General features: G+C 45.7%; 1 protein-coding gene across 8 annotated transcripts in view; it reads left to right on the forward strand.

Moving 5' to 3' along the window:
* Positions 1-17,477, forward strand: part of LOC119970322 (guanine nucleotide-binding protein G(I)/G(S)/G(O) subunit gamma-7) — a 372,740-nt gene extending 355,263 nt beyond the window's left edge. For all 8 annotated transcript variants that reach the window (XM_038804745.1, XM_038804746.1, XM_038804747.1 and 5 more), the window contains one exon: positions 16,625-17,477. In XM_038804745.1, coding sequence (XP_038660673.1) covers positions 16,625-16,750 — 126 coding nt within the window. In that variant the 3' untranslated portion in view covers positions 16,751-17,477. The remainder of the gene's footprint in view (positions 1-16,624) is intronic.
* The last annotated feature ends 638 nt before the right edge of the window (positions 17,478-18,115 follow it).

The raw sequence follows: 18,115 nt of genomic DNA on the forward strand, positions 1-18,115 counted from the left end.
CTTGTTTGTGGCCTCTCCTGCTTTTCACCGGCCTTGTTGCACTTGAACAAGAGCATAATGAGGCCAGAGAATCGCGGCCAATTTCTCTGGTGTCGTCATCCCCCCCCCCCCCCCCCCCCCCCCCCCCCCCCCCCCCCCCCCCGATGTATCATTGGGCACTCTGTTTGCACACTGCAGCTACCCAGCTCTACTCAACCCCACCTCTCTCAGCTGCTTACTGTTTGTCCGATGTCCAGTCCTGGATGAGAAGAAATCATCCAATTCAATATTGAAAAGATTAAAGCTATGTCTTCAGTCCCAGTCACAAACTTGATTCCCAGCTAGCGACTCCATCCCTCTCGCTTCTGACTGTCTGAGGCTGAACTACTGTGTTGGCAATCTTGGTGTCATATTGGACCTTGAAATTAACTTCTGAGCATATGTCCACAACTAAATTAATCGGCAGAACCACAAAAGTAATCATCTCTGGGCCACCACCCTAACCACATGTAAATTGACATTGAGTAAATATGATCGGAGGGTTGAATGAGTGGCTCAAAGATTGGTTTCAGAGAAGTGGATTTCAATTCATGGGGCTCGGCACCATTACTGGGGAAGGAGGGAACTCTCTGGGGGAAGTGCCCTCTGTAAAATGTGCATGAACGAATCCAGAACTGGGCCCATTTCCCACTCTCACGAAAATGGGAGGTGCCGTATTTGGGAGCAGGACATCCGAGTCGGGCCTTTTCCACAATGTTTGCAACAACGGGGCAGTTCGCAATTGTTCTGAAAATCCAGGCCCAGGCCTCAAAAGTGCTCCTGGAAAAGATCAGACCAAGGCTCTCGTACTTCATTACACCAGCAATAGTTGAGCAACGGTTCAGTTCCACCGCTGGCAAAGGGATAATAGATGCCATTCTAGTGCTGCGCAACATAATTGAAAAGTATGCCAAAAAGCACAATGTCAAGTAATTATGGAAACTCTTTGTAGGCTGTGCAAAGGCCTCTGATTCAGTCCACCATGCAGAGCTATGGGAATCCCTGAGTGTGTTTGGAGTACCATATCACTTAATCTGGTTCAATCAGAGACTTTATGTGGCAGAAAAAGGCATGATGCATGTACTTGGACACTAGACAGAGCCATTCAGTTGAAAGGCTATGTGCACTGTTATTTATGAGCCCAACATTCTACGGTGAGCTTAATAAACAGTTAATGGACAAATCCAGCAAGTTCCTCAAAATAACAGTGAGGCTACAAGCACTGCTGCCTCCCAGGGACCTGGGTTCAATTCTGACCTTGAGTGACCGTCTGTGTGGAGTTTGCACATTCTCCATGTGTCTGCGTGGGTTTCCTCCGGGTGCTCCGGTTTCTTCCCACAGTCCAAAGATGTGCAGGTTATGTAGGGCTACGGGGATAGGATAGTGAACCTAGGCAGAGAGTCGGTGCAGACTCGATGGGCCGAATGGCCTCCTGCATTGCAGAGATTCTATGAAATTCTATTCAATTCTTCAATGTGCAGCTTGTACAAGACATAAATTGACCAGCAAGTTCTGGAGATCTGCAATTCGTACCACATCTCAACACCCCTGAAATTACTGGATAATTTACACATGAATAATGGCCTGATGTAATAGAACCATAGGATTCCCACGGTGCAGAAGGAGGCCACTCGGCCCACCGAGTCAGCACCGACGCTCTGAAAGAGCACCCGACGGGGGCCCACTCCCCCACCCTATCCTTGTAATACCATCTAACCTGCACACTTTTGGACTGTCGGAGCACCCGGAGGAAACCCACGCAGACATGGGGAGAAAGTGAAAATTCCACATAGACAGTCATTTAAGGCAGGAATCGAACCAGGGTCCCTTATACTGTGAGGCAGCAGTGCTAACCATGTGCTACCCTATTAATATGTCATTATTTTCTGAGGAAGATTTTGATTGACATCTTTGTTAATTACTAATTTATCTTTAAAGAAAACCTATTAAATACAAAGTAGGAAAGCGTAGGTCATTATTGGTCACTTAAATATTCCAGAAACAACAAATGGAAAGGATCAGCTGAAACGGAGGTCATTGACACACAATCAGTCTCTTGGCAGATTACAAGTGCACCAATCCTATCGCTGACATTGCGAAAGATGTTAGCCTATGTCATTCCGACATATACATTGCTCCTTAATGGATGTGCAGTAGAATACTTGAATTATACTTTCAGATGTTTGAATTGATACACCAATACTATGGTGGGTTCTAAAGAGGATCTGTATCTTTCTATTTAATGATTGTCAGATTATTGTGTAATTAATTTTAAAAGGAACCATTGCGATCTTAGGCCAGTGTGTATTCATTGCCAAGTGTTAGGAATGAAAGGGTTTTTTCAGAATCTATTACAACAATTTTTTAAATTAGCAGTTGCTGCAGCACTGTGCATGAATATACCCTTTGCCGTGCAACCTAGCTAATGATACAGTAAAATATTCAGGAAGTGCCTTCAATACAAGCGTACACACGTCAGCAATGGTATTTGAGCAACTGAATGTGGATATCACCAGCTGGCATCTGTGGTTGAACAAATCTTCATTGATGGTGCTATGCATCATGTTTCTGTCAGAAAATTGACGGGCAATGTCTTTTGCCGAATGCATTGTGAAAGTTGTAGAAATGTTTACCTTTTAATTAGAATCTGTGTGCTGTAAATGAATAAAGTAGGAAGGGAAGGCAATAAAGATACCTGACCCTAATTTTTAGTTAACATTTTCTAGAATGTTGGTATTTGCTTTGTTCTGCTTTCTCAACCTTGGGTTGTCAACGTTGGTTGATCCTGCTGCTACTAAACCCCCACCCCCACACACTCCTGCTGCCATCGCCCGACACAACTATCGTCATGGCACACTGCCTTTCCACACCAATTATAAAGTGAACAGGTGCTTCTTTATACCCCATTGGATGATTCAGACTGTCAGTCAAATAGCCCTTTACCATCAATATATATATATAAGTAAAGTACTAAAGTGTTAAAGAAAATGAAAAAAAAATCTTTTCTTTAGCTTTCAGATACTTTCTCTCCAGGGTTTCTGGGAGCTGTGTCCAGGAAATTTTAATTGCCAGAGACTCCAGGACAATTCTTAAGGGTTAACCCCCGCCAACATTCCCAGATTGAGAGGGTAACTGAGCAGTTTATTCACATTGCAAGATGTAAACACAAATGGAAAAGGCTTTACTTGCATATAATAGAGGTGGTTACACTATTCATTTTTGGAATTCAAGTTAGCACGTTAAGGGAGAGTAATTTTCTGATCTTCTATAAGGGGAGACATTTGCCTTCATTCCATAATTTAGAGCTAGATTAGCTACCCTGTTTCTGGTGTTTTGTCAATGCCATTGTAGAAGCATTCTCATGAGGGACAGAACACTGTGTGCATGTTTATCCGACACCTAGACACAATTAATTTTAGCTATTAATGTCATTTCAATTCAATATGAATTCTTGGAGTGTAAATGCAAATCTAGTGCAGTCAGTGATATGGTAATCTGCAGCCAGTTATTTATGCTAATACTTATTCTTCTTCGTCCACATTCTGCACATACAGCTGAGTCCAGACCTCTTCCAGTTGATACACAAGCAATATGTTTGACCGACTGTACAAAAATCTCACAGTGTCATATGCTGACATGTAATCTGTTAATCCCTGTAGAGGCATTACTGTGCCCATCCACCACAGTTTTCCCCCACTCCGGCTTGATTTTTTTTTTCCTGACAACCTTATTCACCTTTGTACCCAATAGAAAATGGTAGACTCAAACTCTGTAATTTGGTTTAAACATTGTAAAAGTTGCAATTAGTAATCATGCTGCCAGTCCCTTGTTTTGGAAGCATATCAACATTCCACTTATCCCTCATGAAACAGGGAAAATCAGAACAGTATAACACTCTATAAAGTACCAGAGACTTCTTTCTGAAAATTACTAAAATAAACAATAACCCTTAACTAGATGCAAACAACCAGAGCCTCCATAAACAACCCCTCAAACCAAGAAACAAACCCTCCCCACTGTGTATTCACCCCCTTTTCCCCCCGCTGTGTATTCACCCCTCTTCTCCCCTACCCCCATCCCGCTTTAACAGCTGACAGTGACCAACTCTCTAAATTACAATATAAACAGCCACATTCTCCTGTTGAACGCTTCAATCAACTCTGTCACGATGTATTTGACCTTCTCGAGGTGCAAAATCTATCAAAACCACTAACTACGCCGAAGCATGTGGCAGTGTTGCTAGCCTCCAACCCAGCAGGATCCGCCTCCACTCCACCAACGATGCGAAGGGAAGGAAACCCAGCCTTGTACCCATCCATAGCTCCAGCACATCTGAAACTCCAAAAATAGCCACCAAAGGACAGGGCTCCAGCTCAACACTTAAGATCGCCAACATGATGTTAAAAAAACGACTGCCAAACCCCCCCCCCCCCCCAATTTTGCTCAGGACTAAAACGTGTGTGTGGTGAGCGAACCAAACAGCGCTCACACCAATCTGCCACACCCTCAAAAACTCGACTCTCTTGGCTTGAGTAAGGTATGCTTGAAACACCACTTTGTAAACTAATGTGGCAGGGGGATGGGAACCGATGCAGGAAGTTGGAAGGTAGTAAAACAGGGACAGAAGCAAAAGGAAGTAAGGGGAAAAGTGCAAGGCAGAGAAGACATAGTCAAAAATCAAAAAGGGCGACAGTACAAGGTACAGTGACTGAGGGGAGCTCAGTGAATAGGCCCAGTAATACTAAAAGGAATATAATGGGGGATTTTAATTTACATGTCGATTGGTTTAACCAGATCGGTCAAGGCAACCTTGAGGAGGAGTTTATAGAATGTATCCGCGATAGTTTCCTAGAACAGTATGTAATGGAACCTACGAGGGAACAAGCGGTCCTAGATCTTGTCCTGTGTAATGATTCATGATCTCATAGTTAGGGATCCTCTCGGAAGGAGCGATCACAATATGGTGGAATTTAAAATACAGATGGAGGGTGAGAAAGTAAAATCAAATACTAGTGTTTTGTGTTTAAACAAAGGAGATTACAATGGGATGAGAGAAGAACGAGCTAAGGTAGACTGGGAGCAAAGACTTTATGGTGGAACAGTTGAGGAACAGTGGAGAACCTTCCAAGCGATTTTTCACAGTGCTCAGCAAAGGTTTATACCAACAAAAAGGAAGGACGGTAGAAAGAGGGAAAATCGACCGTGGATATCTAAGGAAATAAGGGAGGGTATCAAATTGAAGGAAAAAGCATACAAAGTGGCAAAGATTAGTGGGAGACTAGAGGACTGGGAAATCTTTAGGGGGCAACAGTAAGCTACTAAAAAAGCTATAAAGAAGAGTAAGATAGAGTATGAGAGTAAACTTGCTCAGAATATAAAAACAGACAGCAAAACTTTTTACAAATATATAAAACAAAAAGAGTGGCTAAGGTAAATATTGGTCCTTTAGAGGATGAGAAGGGAGTTTTAATAATGGGAGATGAGGAAATGGCTGAGGAACTGAACAGGTTTTTTGGGTCGGTCTTCACAGTGGAAGACAAAAATAAAATGCCAGCGACTGATAGAAATGAGGCTATGGCAGGTGAGGACCTTGAGAGGATTGTTGTCACTAAGGAGGTAGTGATGGGCAAGCTAATGGGGCTAAAGATAGACAAGTCTCCTGGCCCTGATGGAATGCATCCCAGAGTGCTAAAAGAAATGGCTAGGGAAATTGCAGATGCACTAATGATGATTTACCAAAATTCACTAGACTCTGGGGTGGTCCCGGTGGATTGGAAATTAGCAAACGTGACACCACTGTTTAAAAAAGGAGGTAGGCAGAGAGCAGGAAATTATAGGCCAGTGAGCTTAACTTCGGTAGTAGGGAAGATGCTGGAATCTATCGTCAAGGAAGAAATAGCGAGGCATCTGGATAGAAATTGTCCCATTGGGCAGACGCAGCATGGGTTCATAAAGGGCAGGTCGTGCCTAACTAATTTAGTGGAATTTTTTGAGGACATTACCAGTGCAGTAGATAACGGGGAGCCAATGGATGTGGTATATCTGGATTTCCAGAAAGCCTTTGACAAGGTGCCACACAAAAGGTTGCTGCATAAGATAAAGATGCATGGCATTAAGGGTAAAGTAGTAGCATGGATAGAGGATTGGTTAATTAATAGAAAGCAAAGAGTGGGGATTAATGGGTGTTTCTGTGGTTGGCAATCAGTAGCTAGTGGTGTTCCTCAGGGATCCGTGTTGGGCCCACAATTGTTCACAATTTACATAGATGATTTGGAGTTGGGGACCAAGGGCAATGTGTCCAAGTTTGCAGATTACACTAAGATGAGTGGAAAGCGAAAAGTGCAGAGGATACTGGAAGTCTGCAGAGGGATTTGGATAGGTTAAGTGAATGGGCTAGGGTCTGGCAGATGGAATACAATGTTCACAAATGTGAGGTTATCCATTTTGGTAGGAATAACAGCAAATGGGATTATTATTTAAACGATAAAATATTAAAGCATGTCGCTGTGCAGAGAGACCTGGGTGTGCTAGTGCATGAGTCACAGAAAGTTGGTTTACAGGTGCAACAGGTGATTAAGAAGGCAAATGGAATGTTGTCCTTCATTGCTAGAGGGATGGAGTTTAAGACTAGGGAGGTTATGTTGCAATTGTATAAGGTGTTAGTGAGGCCACACCTGGTGTATTGTGTTCAGTTTTGGTCTCCTTACTTGAGAAAGGACATACTGGCACTGGAGGGTGTGCAGAGGAGATTCACTAGGTTAATCCCAGAGTTGAAGGGGTTGGATTATGAGGAGAGGTTGAGTAAACTGGGACTGTACTCGTTGGAATTTAGAAGGATGAGGGGGGATCTTATAGAAACATTTAAAATTATGAAGGGAATAGATAGAATAGATGCGGGCAGGTTGTTTCCACTGGCGGGTGAAAGCAGAACTAGGGGACATAGCCTCAAAATAAGGGGAAGTAGATTTAGGACTGAGTTTAGGAGGAACTTCTTCACCCAAAGGGTTGTGAATCTATGGAATTCCTTGCCCAGTGAAGCAGTTGAGGCTCCTTCATTACATGTTTTTAAGGTAAAGATAGATAGTTTTTTGAAGAATAAAGGGATTAAGGGTTATGGTGTTCGGGCCGGAAAGTGGAGCTGAGTCCACAAAAGATCAGCCATGATCTCATTGAATGGCGGAGTAGGCTCGAGGGGCCAGATGGCCTACTCCTGCTCCTACTTCTTATGTTCTTATGTATCAGGCTGAATCAGTCTTGCACACAATTATGTTGCATTCATCCTCCGCAGTACCTCACTCCATACTTTCTCCTAAGTACCAGAGACATTGATCTACATTATCCTGATGCTGACTCTGCTCCAGCAATGAGTGCCATCTGCATCTCACAAGCATACTTTGTGTGAAGAAAATCTGGGAAGCAGTTCTAACTTTTCATTTCATTTGCACCTATTCCCCTTGTTCTAGTCTCACATTTTAGATTGAAATAATTCACTCAGTGTACCTTCTCTCAATTGTTTATTATTTTGCATGCGTCTTTGAGATATTCTTTCAGTCATCTCTTTATAACTGAATCTTTGGTGGTGGGGTCAGTTACTCTTTTTGAAAATGAATACCTTGTTAACCTATTTTCAACCTGCTGGGTCTACATTATTCATTGACTCGTTCATAAGGAATATCGCAAAAGTCTCATTCAGACCATAAATGTCATTAATACTGGGAGATTTATTATTTTAATTTTATAACAACTTTCTTTTAGCCTGTGTCATGTTTTTGGGTTTTTACAGGAGATAATTTCACAAATTTATCATCATCAGGCAGCTCAGCAAACTCTTTATGTTCCCTACAATCCAGAACATGATTTTTTACGACTCAATTTCTAGGTAAATAATAATTAACTTGCAAGGATTGTAACAGAGAACTATTGAAATGCATCATCAGCCACTACTTTTAAAAGCTAATTTGAATGTGAACTTTTACCAAACTGAAACTCATCCTCTCAACTTATGAAGGTGTTTTGTACACATAAATAAGGCAAATAATTGAACAGTACGGGCGGAATTCTCCGCTCCCGGGAAAAATCGGGAGGGCTGTCGTGAACTCGGCTGAGTTTCACGACGGCCTCGGGGGCCTCTCCTCGCCCCCTATTCTCCCCTCCCGGCAGGGCTAGGAGCGGCGCTCCGTAACTCTCGGCCGCGGGGGCATCGCGCCGAGAATGACGTGGCCGGCGCGCCTAATGACGTCAGCCGCGCATGTGCAGGTTGGCCGGCTCCAACCCGCGCATGCACGGCTGACGTCACAATGCTGACAGCTCGAACCCGTGCATGTGCGGTGGCCGTCTTTCCCCTCAGCCGCCCCGCGAAACGTGGCGGCTTGATCTTGCGGGGCGGCGGAGGGGAAATAGTGCGTCCGATTGAGACGCCGGCCCGACGATCGGTGGGCACCGATTGCGGACCTGTCGCCTCCCGAGCACAGTCGTGGTGCTCATTCCCTACCAGGCCCCCTACAAGCCCCAAACGGGCATCTCCACACCCGTTTCACGACGGCAGCAACCGGGTGTGGTTGCCGCCGTCGTGAAACGGTCGTGAAACGGTCGCGAACAGCAGGCCACTCGGTCCAGGTCGGAGAATCGCCGGTCGCCATGAAAAGCGGCGATTCTTCCGAGCGGGGGGGGAGAATCGAGGGGGGCGTGAAATTTGTCGGGGGGCCCTCCCACGCGGCGTGGGGAGCGGAGAATCGCGCCCTACATGTTTTAAGATAGTGTAGCACAAATTTCTCTACTCTTCTCTCTTCAATAGATAATGAAGATGCCAGTCATTTTCTCTTTAAATGTAAACTTCAAATTGTAAACTCACTTCTCACTCAAAAACAAAGATGAATAAGTGGAGTTAAGTTAAGGATCAGCCAGGATCTTATTGATCAGTGGAATAAACTCGAAGGGCTGAAGTTCTATTCCTATGGAATGGACTATCATTTGAAAACGAACTCAGATATCCACATGTAAACATGGGGGTCTCAAGTTGTTATCTTCAGGACCACAATTGACTGCATATTGCTCACATGAAGCCTAAAATAATCCCACAACAGGAGTTTCCTCTAGCTACCAATGAGGACTACAGCCAGTCAGTAATCCTGTCCCTTTCTTGTAGATATCAGAAGCATTATTCCAAGATGAGACCTGAATCCATGATTTATGTCAGAGTTATTTAGGACCAACCATGCAAACATTCTTATCGGCAAGTGAGGCTGTGGTGTAGTGGTAATACTAATCCAAAGGCCTAGGCTAATGCTCTGGGGGCACGGGTTCAAATCCCACCATGTCAGCTAACAAAATCATACTCAGAATCATATCTGACAATGTCCCAGACACCACCATCACCATCCCTGGGTCTGTCCTGCAGAGGTGATGTTCAGTGGCACCCAGTCGAGAGAGAGTAGTCCAGGGAGTCCTCAGCATTGACATCCTATGGCATCAGGTCAAACATGGACAAGGAAATCTCCTGCTGATTACCACCTACTGTTATGTACTCTGGGATACCACAGGCTGCAACTGGATGCAGCTTTAACCAAAAGATACTCCAGACCTTGAAGTTAGTTCAATCTGATTTATTGAACCAGTAGCACAGTTATCACAGTTCTCTATGAATTCGACTCTCTGCTAACCTAACTGTGGTTATTCTGTCTGACTGAACCCGACTAGCTCTTAGCCACGTGCTGGAGGTGTGATACTGTAAATACACCCTGACTCACTCTGTAGATGTTCATCAGTGGAAAGAGGCAGAGTGCCTTTTATAGTGAGATACCACCCCTGAGTGTCCTGCCTGCTCATTGGTCATGTCCTGTTCTCTGTGTTCATTAGCAGCTTGTCTGTGCCTGTGTGTATATCATTATCTGCATTTCATGACATTTCCCACGCCCCTCAGGAAATGAACCAGTGTTCCTTCAGATTGAACACCACTATGAAGAAGCATTGAGTGTGGCATGAGCACAGAATGTACACGTGTAGGGAACTTTGGTGTCCATTAGTGACACCACTACTGACTGAACTGACTGAATCCTAAAAAACATAGGTGCTAGGCTGGGTGTGTGACAGGTGGTGAGGAAGCCACCGGGAGAAAAACCTTGTCCTCACCAATTTACCATTATAGATGCATCTGTCCAGCATTGGTAGGGGTGACCACCACACAATTCCTGCAGAGAAAATGTCTGATCTTCACATTGAGGATGCCCTCCATTATGTGTGACACTACCACAGTGCCAAATGGGATAGATTGACGACAGATGTGGCAACTCAAAACAAGGGATAAATGAGATGCTGTGGGCCATCAGCAGAAAGGTACATAACCACAATCTGTAGCCTGATGGCCCAGCACATTCCCCCACTCTATCATGACCATCAAGCCAAAGAATCAACCCAAGTCAATGAAGAGTGCAGGAGAGCATGTTAGGAGCAGCGGCTGGCATACCTAAAAATGACGTATCAACTTGGTGAAGCTATAGCAAAAAACTACTGTGTACCAAACAATCCATGCAGCATTCAGAGCTAAATGATTCCACAGCCAATGGATCAGATCTAAGCTCTGAAGCCTTGCCACATCCAGTTGTGAATGGTGGTGGACAATTAAAAAAAACTAACTGGATGAGTAGGTTCCACAAATATCCACATTCTCAATGATTGAAGAGCTCAGCACACCAACTTCAGCCAGAAGTGCCTGGTTGACAATCCATCTTTGCAAGGTCCCAAGCATCACAGATGCCAGCCTTCAGCCAATATGATTCACTCCACGTGATATCACGAAACAGCTGAAGTCACTGGGTACTGCAAAGGCTGTGGGTTCAGACAACATTCCAGCAATAGTACTTCAGACTTGTCCTCCAAAACTAGCTGCGCTCCGAGCCAAGCTATTCCAGTTCAGCTACAACACTGGCACCTACACAACATTGTGTGAAGTTGCCACGGTATGTCCTACCTACAAAAAAGCAGGACAAATCCAACCCAGCCAATTACTGCCCCATCGATCTACTCAGTCATTAGCAAGGTGATGGAAGGGTTCATGGACAGTGCTATCAGGCAGCACTTGGTCAGAAATAACTTACTCACTGACGCTCAGTTTGCATTTTGTCAGGGCCCACACAGCTCCCGACTTCATTACAGCCTTGGTTCAAACATGGACAAAAGAGCTGAATGGCAGAGGTGAGGTAGGAGTGACAACCCTTGCCATCAGAGCAGCATTTGATCAAGTGTAGCATCAAGGATCCCCAGCAAAACTAGGGTCAACGTGAAATAGGAAAACTATCCATTGGTTGGAGTCATACCTGGCACAAAGGAAGATGGTTGTGGTTGTTGGAGGTGAATCCTCTCAGCTTCAGGGTACCACTACATAAGTTCCTCGAGGTAGTGTACTGGGCCCAGCCATCTTCAGCTGCTTCATCAATGACCTTTCCTCCATCATAACATCAGAACTCATGATATTTGCAGATGATTGCATAATGTTCAGACCATTCGCCACTTACATAGAACATACAGTGCAGAAGGAGACCATTCGGCCCATCGAGTCTGCACCGACCCACTTAAGCCCTCACTTCCACCCTATCCCTGTAACCCAACAACCCCTCCTAACCATTTTGGTCACTAAGGGCAATTTATCATGGCAATCCATCTAACCTGCACGTCTTTGGACTGTGGAGGAAACCGGAGCACCAGGAGGAAACCCACACTCACATGGGGAGAACGTGCAGACTCCGCACAGACAGTAACCCAGCAGTAAATCGAACCTGGGACCCTGGCGCTGTGAAGCCACAGTGCTATCTACTTGTGCTACTCACTTATCAGATACTAAAGCAGTCCTTGTCCAAGTTCAGCAAGAACTGGACAATATCCAGACTTGGGCTGATAAGTGGCAAGTTACAGTCATGCCACACAAGTGCCAGGCAATGATCATCTCCCCTTGACACTCAGTGACATTGCCATCAGTGAATCCCCTGCTATATGGCTGAACCAGATATATATGGCTGAACCAGGGGCGGGATTCTCCCCTACCCGGCGTGACGGGGGGTCCCGGTGTAGGGGAGTGGCGCCAACCACTCCGGGGTCGGGCCTCCCCAAAGGTGGGGAATTCTCCGCACCTTTGGGGGCTAGCCCCGTGCCGGAGCGGTTGGAACCAAAAGACTGGCGCAAAAAACCAGCGCCAGCGGCCTTTCAGGCCCGCCGCCCGGCAGTGGGGCTGGCCGAAAGGCTTTCGCCGGTCGGCGCATGCGCCAGCGGTGACGTCAGCAGCCATCTGCCGCTGATGTCACCACCGGCGCATGCGCGATGTGGGTTTCTCTTCCGCTTCCGCCATGGCAGAGGCCGTGGCGGCGGCGGAGGAGCAAGAGTGCACCCAGGGCACTGGGCCGGAGTCTGAGCGGGGGGCCCCGATCGCGGGCCTGGCCACCGTGGGGGCACCCCCCGGGGTCCGATCGCCCCGCACCCCCCCCCAGGACCCCGGGGCCCGGTCGCGGCGCCGATCCCACCGCCACCAGAGGTGGTTCAAACCTCAGCGGCGGGAGAGGCCTCCCAGCGGCAGGACTTCGGCCCATCCGGGCCGGAGAATCGTCGCAGGGGCCTCACCGATCGGAGTGGCGTGACTCCCGCCCCCGCCAATTCCCGGGTGGCGGAGAATCTCTGCCACGGCGGGGGGGGGGGGGGGGGATTTTCGGCGGCCCCAGGCGATTCTCCGACCCTGCTGAGGGTCGGAGAATTTCGCCCCAAATCAGCCATATATATATATCTACTGTGGCTACAAGAGCAGGTCAGAGGCTAGGGATTTCGCAGTTAGTAACCCATCTCCTAACTCCCTGAGGTCTGTCCGCCATCTCCAAGGCACAAGTCAAGAGTGTGATGGAATACAAACACTAAAAATGCTGGGAAGACTCAGCAGATCCAGCGGGATCTGGAGAGAGAGAAACAGAGTTAACGTTTTGAGTCTGTGTGAGTCTTCAGAGTTAAAGAGCCGGAGAATTGCATCCCGGCGTCGGAGCGGCGTGGCGGGGATTTCCCGCGTCCCTGGCGATTCGATCCGGCGTGGGCTCGGAGAATCCCGCACTTAATCTACCCACCCTTTCCTTAACCTTGTCTGATCACCGATCTTCAGATGTATTTCTTGTAAAAAAGCCACGTCTGCCTTCATACTCCTCAAGTATGCGAACATACTCAATCGTTGACTGACCCATTCAGCCCTCTCACATTCCATGTGAACAGCCTGGTCGGGGGTGCACCCCACCTCCTCCCCTGCCGATCAACCATTTCCTTTTTTGGGGCCAGCCCATGTCACGCGACCCCACTCCAGGCCCACAATCGTCATCGCTCTTTTTCTTGCTGCGCCACACCAGCCACACCTTTGTCAGCAACCCCTCCTCCTCCCACAAGCGAAACAATAACCCCATCCCCCTGCGCTAACCCCCCCCCCCCCCCCCCCACCCCCATCCCCACTGTGCTCCCGTTAGCTAGCCCGCCCAGCTAGCCTGGCAGCCCCTGCCCAAGGCCTCTGAGCCTCCTAACCACCACCCCCCCCCCCCCCCCCCCCCAACACTGATTCCCTCCCAAATCGCTCGCACAGGTCCATGGAACAAACAACACAAAAACAGAAAAAGGTGCACTCGCCCTCGACGCTCCCCAAGCATCCCGTCACCAAACCCAGCAAAACATCTCACAGGAGAAAGGTTCTCCAACAGCCGTCACATGAAAAAACAGAAAAAGCAAACATCTCCTCATACCTCCTCCAAAGTTCAGTGTCCTCCTTCTCCTGCCAGTCCATTGTCTCTTAAAAATTCCATCACCTCCTCTGGCGCTCCGAAATAATGTTCTTGATTGTTAAAAGTCACCCAAAGGCGGGCCAGGTACACCATCCCGAACTTTACCCCCTTCTTAAAGAGGGCAACCTTCACCCGATGAACCCGACTCTCCTCTTCACCAGGTCCTGGTACACCCGAAGCTTGTTCCCTTCCCAGGTGCACCTCCTCGTCTGCCTCGCCCGTCTCAATATCTTTTCCTTATCCAGGAACCGGTAGATACGCACCACCATCGCCCTTGGAGGCTCGTTCACCTCCAGCTTCCTCATCAGCACCCGTGTGCTCAGCTGACCTCCAGGGGCCGGTCAAGGGCCCACTCCCCCATCAACCTCTCCAACATCGGCTACGTACGAGCTTCTCACTTTTTTCGGCCGCCAACGAGGCAAGATGCTCCTCGGGCTCCCCCACCGTCTCCTCCACTTCCCGAATAGTCTGGCCCTGGGACTCCAGCCTCTATTCCACGCAGTCGATTCCCGCTTTTAGTGGTTCCAAAGCCTTGGCTAGGTCCTCCTGGGCTTCCCTCCTCTGCCAGCTGCACTTCTCATTCAGGAAGTCTGCCAGTTGCTCCTTCGACCACTGGGCGGTCAAGACTGGTTCTTTACCTTCCGCCATCTTGACCTGTGACACACAAAGATTCTCTTGCTCTTACTGCTCCCTTCTTCTCGAGCCACTTCTGGTCCATGGATCCATCCACTAGCCCCACCAGTGGAGTTTAACTTTCTTCAGTCACCTCTACACTTTTTTTCACCAAAACATCCACCCTATAAGTGGGGAAAATGACCAAAAAAACTCACCTCGAGCGGGGGTTGTCAAATGTGCAACCACTCACTCCATGGCTGCCACCAGAAGTCTAGTCGAGAATTTATAAATAAAACATGCGAGCAGCACGGTGGCGCAGTTGTTAGCACTGCTGCCTCAAGGCACCGAGGATCAGGTTTGATCCCGACACCGGGTCACTGTCCGTGTGGAATTTGCACATTCTCCCCGTGTCTGGGTGGGTTTTGCCCCCACAACCCAAAGATGTGCAGGGTAGGTGGATTGGCCACGCTAAATTGCCCCTTAATTGGAAAAAATGAATTGGGTTCTCTAAATTTATAAAATAAATAAATAAAACTAGTAAAGTCTGCACGTTCTCCCCGTGTGTGCGTGGGTTTCCTCCGGGTGCTCCGGTTTCCTCCCACAGTCCAAAGTTGTGCAGGTTAGGTGGATTGGCCATGATAAATTGCCCTTAGTGTCCAAAATTGCCCTTAGTGTTGGGTGGGGTTACTGGGTTATGGGGATAGGGTGGAGGTGTGGGTTTGGATAGGGTGCTCTTTCCAAGAGCCGGTGCAGACTCGATGGGCCGAATGGCCTCCTTCTGCACTGTAAGTTCTATGAAATCTATAAAGGCATGTTAAGCCTTTTTTATAATCTTCAAATCGAATCCTCGACTCATGAACTATTTTTCGGGGAAAGCAGATAATAGATTCAAAAATGTTTTGCTCTTCCGGGCTCCTGTTTTTGTAGAGTGAAATTATTGCTCGTGGGATCGTGCCCTGCACAATGTGGATGTCATGTTTGCCTACATTACAACCGTGACCATACTCCAAAGGTACTTCAAACACTGTGAAGCGTTGGGATGCCTTGAAACTATTAAAAGTGCTGTATAAATGTAATTTCTTTTTACATATACAATAAAATGCAGGTTCCAATAATACAAGTGAGTTCAAGTGGAGATCTCGCAACCCAGCTATATTTGCTGAAAACCTATGAGCTATTAAAGGAAAGTCAGTACAGATTTGTTAAAGGCTATTCATGCTTGACTAACTAAATTGAGCTCTTTGATCAGAGAGTTGATGGGGGTACTGTGGTTGATGTGTATATTGACTTTCAAAAGGCGTTTGACGAAATGGCATACAATAAATTTGTAGACACAATTAAAGGCGATGGGATTAAAGGGACATGGCAGCATTGATGCAAAAGTGGTTAAAGGGAAGAAAGCAGAGAGTAGTAGGGAAGGGAAGAGTTTTTCAGGCTGCAAGGAAGTGCTTCTTGGAAAAATAAATGTATAATGCAGCTCCAACTGCCTCAAGGGCAGCTGTGAGATTTGGACTCTGCTCTTTATTATGTTTAATTACACTAATAAGTCTGGAACTTTATTGTGAGTGATGTTATCATACAAATGCTTCACATGTTTGTATCAAATTATTTTCTCCACTATTTTAACATAGACATTTAATCCACTTACTTGAATTGGAACAATGCCTCCATCTGAGTAGCACAGAGTAATTTTATTAACATTGTTCGGCATTATTTCCAGGCCAAAGAGACAAATTACAGATTCTTACTTTTCAACATATTTTCTAAAATGTTTATCCCGTGACACTCCACAAGGTCATTGTGAAGCCTATTCAGTATTAAATAAAAAATGTACAGATTGACCCCACCTTATTTATCAGATCTGTACTGCTGTTGTGACATAAGGAATGAATATTTTCAGGAAAGTAGCCAACTAACTTATGTCAATAATTTGGGTCTGTTGGGGGATTTCAATCTCACTTTTCAACCTTAGGGACCAAGAAGGGAATGAACTAGACATATAATTTAGAGGGAAAATGTTTTTTGAAGAAAGTAGTAATTTTGTAGTTTCACAACATGTCATGTTTATGCTTTTACTGCTGTAAGACCGAGGTTAAAGCTGCAGAATATGCAAAACACTGCAAGCAGTCACTGTTTTTCTGTGTTCTCTTACATCATTGCGGGAGCAGTCAATGTCATTGATGACTCTTTAACCTCGACAGGTATCAAAGGCAGCTGTAGATTTGATGAACTACTGTGAACAGCATGCACGGAATGACCCATTGCTCGTTGGAGTGCCAGCCTCTGAAAACCCTTTCAAGGATAAGAAACCTTGCACCATTCTATAGCTGCTGCCAGTCATCTTTTCGCAAACTAACCACAGCATCAGAGGACCTGCCAAGAATTTCTATTGGTAATCAGACCTTGAGAAGCAAATGCAGCTTCTGAAATGCAGGACTGCTGTGGAAATGTGTTTTTAAAAATAGGAAAAAAGTTGGATTCTGTTTGTTTGTCAACTAAGCATGTTTCTGGAAGTGAAGGAAAGAAGATGTTATGGTGAAGAGCTTTGAAAAAGGATTGCTATTTTGGACTTTTATGATAGATTTTCTGATTGTAATATTAAGATCTTAGGTTTAAAAAAAAACAAACTCGGCAAGGATAATATTTTTGCCTAAAAATTCATTTAAAAAATTATAAGTGTATGTGTAAAGAGTGTACATTTGGAAGATGATATAGTTTGGGCAATATCACACAAGATGACGGAGAGCAATTGACTGCATCCATTGTATTTTTAAATGTCACAATGTTCATCTTTATTGTCATTAGCAATTAGATATACTGGTGTAGCAGTGTAGTTTAACTTCCCCAACCTTTTAAATTTCATATTTACACTACCAAAGTACTTGCCAAGGTAAACTGATGTAAATCATCAATGTTTTATTCATTCTTTCTTCATCTGTTCTTCTTAATAAGATCTGGTAGATAACTTACCCATAAAAAACAGCCCAAACTATAGAATGATTCAGAGTTGTCTTCGCTAAATAGTATGACATAAAATTTAAAATATTTTGTTCAGCAGATGCAAATATTTTATTCCCTCAAAAGTAACACCAGGGGTGCCCTTACAATCCATTTAGACACTCAAGGCACGTATGTGGATTTAGCTAACTTGTTCTATCGATCTGAACATAAATGTTCTTTACGCCACATTAAGTGAACAAATTGTCCAACAATGTAAAGGATAAGATTTATTTTATTGCCATGAGACTGTATGGACACCATATTTAAAGATCCTAAACTAAACTGTGTTATACTTCAACATGAAATATTTAACTAATTCATACTGTTAATTTATAACTCATAGAAATCATGCTTATTGAATTTTTCTTTGAAACTTAAATTCTGGGGCGCGATTTAACCACCGCATTGCGCCGGGCGCAGATCTGGGCACACCGTTAAATAGCGGCCAAAATCATAAGCCGTGCCAGGCGCAAATCAGTTTGCCATCTAACAGGCTCGCTCCCAATGCCGAGTTCCAGATCCCGCCCAAATATTGCAAGTATATCATTGATCCCAATTTGCATTAACTATCATCTGATTAGCGAGATTGAAGTCGAATGAAATGGCCTCCCGGGAATTAGTTGGCTGCCCCACTCTGATGGTCATTTAAACTCCTTTTGACTGTGAGAAACCTGTAGCTTCACAGCTGACAG

This window comes from Scyliorhinus canicula, chromosome 8 (genome assembly GCF_902713615.1).
Source record: "Scyliorhinus canicula chromosome 8, sScyCan1.1, whole genome shotgun sequence".
Classification (NCBI taxonomy): domain Eukaryota; kingdom Metazoa; phylum Chordata; class Chondrichthyes; order Carcharhiniformes; family Scyliorhinidae; genus Scyliorhinus; species Scyliorhinus canicula.